Source organism: Lactuca sativa, chromosome 9 (assembly GCF_002870075.4).
Source record: "Lactuca sativa cultivar Salinas chromosome 9, Lsat_Salinas_v11, whole genome shotgun sequence".
NCBI classification, from domain to species: domain Eukaryota; kingdom Viridiplantae; phylum Streptophyta; class Magnoliopsida; order Asterales; family Asteraceae; genus Lactuca; species Lactuca sativa.
Genome location: NC_056631.2, coordinates 29,941,763 through 29,946,081, shown reverse-complemented (window position 1 = coordinate 29,946,081; position 4,319 = coordinate 29,941,763). Strand labels below are relative to the sequence as shown.

The 4,319-nt window shown below is 43.5% G+C and overlaps 1 protein-coding gene across 1 annotated transcript in view; it reads right to left on the bottom strand.

Moving 5' to 3' along the window:
- Positions 1-371: 371 nt before the first annotated feature.
- LOC111907519 (cellulose synthase-like protein D5) overlaps positions 372-4,319 on the bottom strand; it is a 4,103-nt gene continuing 155 nt past the window's right edge. Inside the window, exons 1-2 of the mRNA XM_023903322.3 lie at positions 3,211-4,319; positions 372-3,116 (exon numbers count right to left, since the gene is read on the bottom strand). The exon at positions 3,211-4,319 is cut by the window's right edge and continues 155 nt beyond it. Coding sequence (XP_023759090.1) covers positions 536-3,116; positions 3,211-4,145 — 3,516 coding nt within the window. The 5' untranslated portion in view covers positions 4,146-4,319 and the 3' untranslated portion in view covers positions 372-535. The remainder of the gene's footprint in view (positions 3,117-3,210) is intronic.

The window sequence follows — 4,319 nt, the reverse complement described above, 5'->3', positions numbered from 1 at the left end:
ACGTCCGTGTACCATTTGAGGGAAAAAACCATCATAAGGAAATAACTAAAACCTAAAGGACATTGTTATATAATAATTATAATAAACATATTTTAAATTTTGAAATAGACAAAAGTTAAGTAACGTTTTGAAATAAAATGCATATTATTTTTTACAAATGAATTTACAGTTTATTTTCGGATAAAAATCTAAAACATAAATAAATAATTTAATCCAAAAAAATCTAAATAAAAAAATTAATAACATGTAGTATTTAATAAAAATAGTTTAAATAATAATATGTTCAAATTTGATGTACCAAAATTTCACCACTACTGTCCGGTTCCTCTAACCTCAAAACCAAATAATAATAATAATAATAATAATAGATCTGATAGAGATAGCACTGGTTATATTCATTGCAGAAATTTCTTACAAGATGTAATACTACAAAAATCATCAAGGATTACAAACAAAAGAATCAGCCACGAGCCAAAACGTCACTTGGCTACAAAACATGAACATTATAATAATATGATAACACAACCACATCATATCAAGGGAATTTGAAATTCTGGCTCCGGCTGCCGTCCGGCGGGTGGATATACAGGAAAATCAGCGACACCACAATGCATATCAACATCGACCACAGATACACAATCGTCGATATCTTCCCCTTCCTCCCCATCAACCCTTTAGCAAATGGATACAAATGCGATAAAACCCAAAAGCTAAAGAACACCCCTCCAAGAAGCTTGCTCCACTCCGGAAACGGACTGTACATCGTCCTAAACACCCCCACCGCTATCGCCGCCACGTTCATCAAGATTATCGTCACCGGAGGAATCATCAGCATCGTGAACCGGAATTCATACAGCTCTGCAAACTCATCTTCACCGTCATCCGCTGCTGCTGGTTTTGATGTCAACGTGAATGAGATGTCGATTCCGGCAATCACCTTTAACAGACCTTGAACCACTGCAACTGGATGCGCACTGGTGCCGCCGATCAACCAAAACTGCTCGTTTCTCCACCAGTCATGAAGGGTGATCTTTGACCATTTGACCTCGAGGAGGGCGAGCATGCTTAGGGTAACGGTGATTGCTAGAAGTAGAACCAGAAAAGTTACGTTTAGAGATTGAACGATGAATTTGCCGGAGAAGAGGGAGAGAGCCGGGAGGACGCAGTATGCCAAGAGGAAAATTGAGGTGAATGGGTACATTCCGACGTTGAAATACGCAATCCTCTGTAGAAACTTCATTCTCCGGCTAGCAAACAGAGCGTTGTTCCTCGAGAAAAAGATTTCAACAGACCCTGTAGCCCACCGGAGAACTTGAATCAACCTGTCCGTTAAGTTGATCGGAGCTGTTCCACGGAAAGCATCCCTTTTGGTGACACAGTACACCGATCTCCACCCTCGATTATGCATCCGATAACCTGTCACAACATCTTCTGTTATTGACCCATATATCCACCCGACCCGTTTACCCCATTCGGTTTTATCTTCGTAGAAACAGGTCACGACCTTAATTGCTTCTTCAATGGCTGCTCGATCGATTGGTTCGCGTTGAACTGCAAGAGACCCAGAAGGTCTTCCATGGCTGCCTTTTCCACGTAACTCATGAATCAATCGTCCTCCAAATTCAGCAACAGCAATCGAGTCGATCAAATAGGTGGAATCTCCGAAGCGTTCTGGAATCAAGGCCTGTTTGAGTTCATCATCTTCTTCGCTGTTGTTCCGATCATCTACAATCGGCAAGATCATCTCAGCATCATCATCGGATTTGTTCTTTTTCATTCTTCTCAGTGAAAACTTGATCTTCTTCCCACCGAACCATCCATGGTGTTCAGTGGCTCGAGGTGGGCTAAACCCGTAAAGCGCAATTCGCCGGAAAATACAACCGGTGCCGACGTACATCGGACCTTGCAACCCATCAAGAGCTCTCATGCTCACATCAAAGAAAACCGTATTATGATTTGCGTAACGATCACTGGGATCGATACCTTCGAACCTCTGGGGAAATTGAACGTAACAGATCTTATCACCACCTCGATCCAGCATGAAACACATTCCCTCTTTAAGAGCCAATGAGTTGTATATGTAATGATCACAATCAAGGTTAAGGATAAACGATCCATTTGACATGATCGCACTTGCTCGAACCAGAGCATTCATGGCTCCTGCTTTCTTGTTGTGGTCAAATTCAGGACGCTTTTCTCGAGACACATAAACGAGCATCGGTAATCTCGTATCAACGTTTCGTGAGTCGATCAAATCCTCTGGATCGTTTTCTGTTTTGTAGGTACATTCAGGACCTGGTGGAACCAACATAAGCTGGATAATTCCGGCATGGTTACCTCTTGAGTGATCTTCTTCGCCGGAAAACCAGGTTCCATGCCACGTGTTTCCGTCGGACATCCATGTAGCTTTAGGGACTTTCACTGATTCCGACGAGCTACCACCAAGTTCCATTTGTTTCTTCTTCGCTATAAGCTCTTCTCTTGCATTACAGGCATCGGATCTTCGCCGGATAGTCTCCGGCAATGCGTTGATCCTGACTTTAAACTCATCGTATTCTCGTTTAACCCGTCTTCTTTCCCTAACGAAATCAACCCGTCGTTTGTTCTTCAACGGATCACCTTTCTGTGAAAAATACGCCTCTGGGTTTCTGGGCTCGATTTCATGTTTCCTGCAGAAAGGTACCCATGTGCTAGCGAAGCTAGCAGCTTCAGCCAAAGCTTCAAATGTCACCAGTGATCCACCATCGTCGGAGAGGTAGCAGGCGACCTTATCAACCGGATAATCGACTGCTAAAATTGAAAGGATGGTATTTGCAGTGACGAGAGGTGGTTCTTTATCGGCGTCTGCTGTTGAAACGAAGATATCAATCCCAGGTAGATCGGAGAGTCCTTTAGGATTGTTCGTGGTGGGTTCGAATCTTTCTTTGAGCACAGAGAGATCTGTGGATCGGGTGACTGGGCAGAGCTTCGGAAGTTGGTCGAGAAGCCATGAAAACGCGAACCAAACTTCACAGATTACCGACATCAGCCATAACCAGACTGCTTCTTGGTTGGGATGCAAGATTCGCCATGTTAGAAACAGAGACAGAGCCACCAGCCGGAAAACTATAAGCAACCTGCAATTCAATTTCGCCGGAAATATCTAAATAAAGACGAACAATTTTTATAAAATAAATAATTAACAGTTTTACAGCAACGAGCAATGCTAACCTGTAAGGGCTGATTATGGCAGCAGAAATCCCAACTTTTCTTGTCAACGGTCTGTTCCTCCGATCATTGAACATCGGCTGACTTTCGTAGTTGTCAGCACCACCACGGTGACACCCCTCTCTTGGCCACACCGCATTTCCGAATCCATAAGTTCCGTTTGTTTCGAAGAGCCACCGTGTGTGATCAAATTCCTGATTTGGTGCCTTAAACGATCGCACCAGTGAAAAATTGTTCTCCAGTTTGATTCCACCACGGTTCTTCCTCAGCGGATTCACCGTGTCTTTCTCCTCCGACATAATCGGCTGATAGTCATCTTCATCTTCTTCTTCGCCGGCTTCTCGAAATGGTTCTTTACACCCAGGACAAACACCAGCTCTACTGGAACAGTAATCCAGGTAACACTCGTTACATATTCTAAATCCACATTCGCACTGAGATTTGGAAGATTTATCCAGCAGCTTCTCGTCACATCCGTCCACCTGACAGAGCAATTTCGACTTACTCGCTACCATTTCTTCAACCGATTTCATCCTCCTGGCATGTGCTCGTGTCTCCGAATTGAATCCTCCGGTGAACACGGTGTCTTTGATCCGATTCTCATTTGGATTTCCATGAATTTTCCCATATTCAGGACTCGTAACGGAATTCGACATGAAATGGTGTTCCGGCGTTGGAGGGATTTGAACAGTGTAAGCAACGTATTCATCACCCTCCTCCTTGGACATAGAAAGATACCGCCCTCCACCACCGACGCCATTCCCAGAACCTCGTCTCCCACCACTCAACCGCTTGATTTCTCCACCGCTAAGTGGAGAATTCGAAATAGAAGCTCTTCTCACCGGACTTGTCAAGCCCACATTACGAAACGCGCCAGAGGAAGAAACTGTGATCCTCACCGGAGACGACGACGGTGAATTATGATCCGTAACCACCATTTCTCACTCAAAAGGGATTGAATCACAAAAGTGAATTTAAAATTTATCAGACAATGAAAACAAACTTGCAAGATTTCATCAGAGAAAATTTAAAGATTTAAGGAAACCGAAAGGCTTTACATTTTGAAATCCCCTGCTCAGAGTTACTTTTGTAGAGAACGAGAAAGGGGTTTC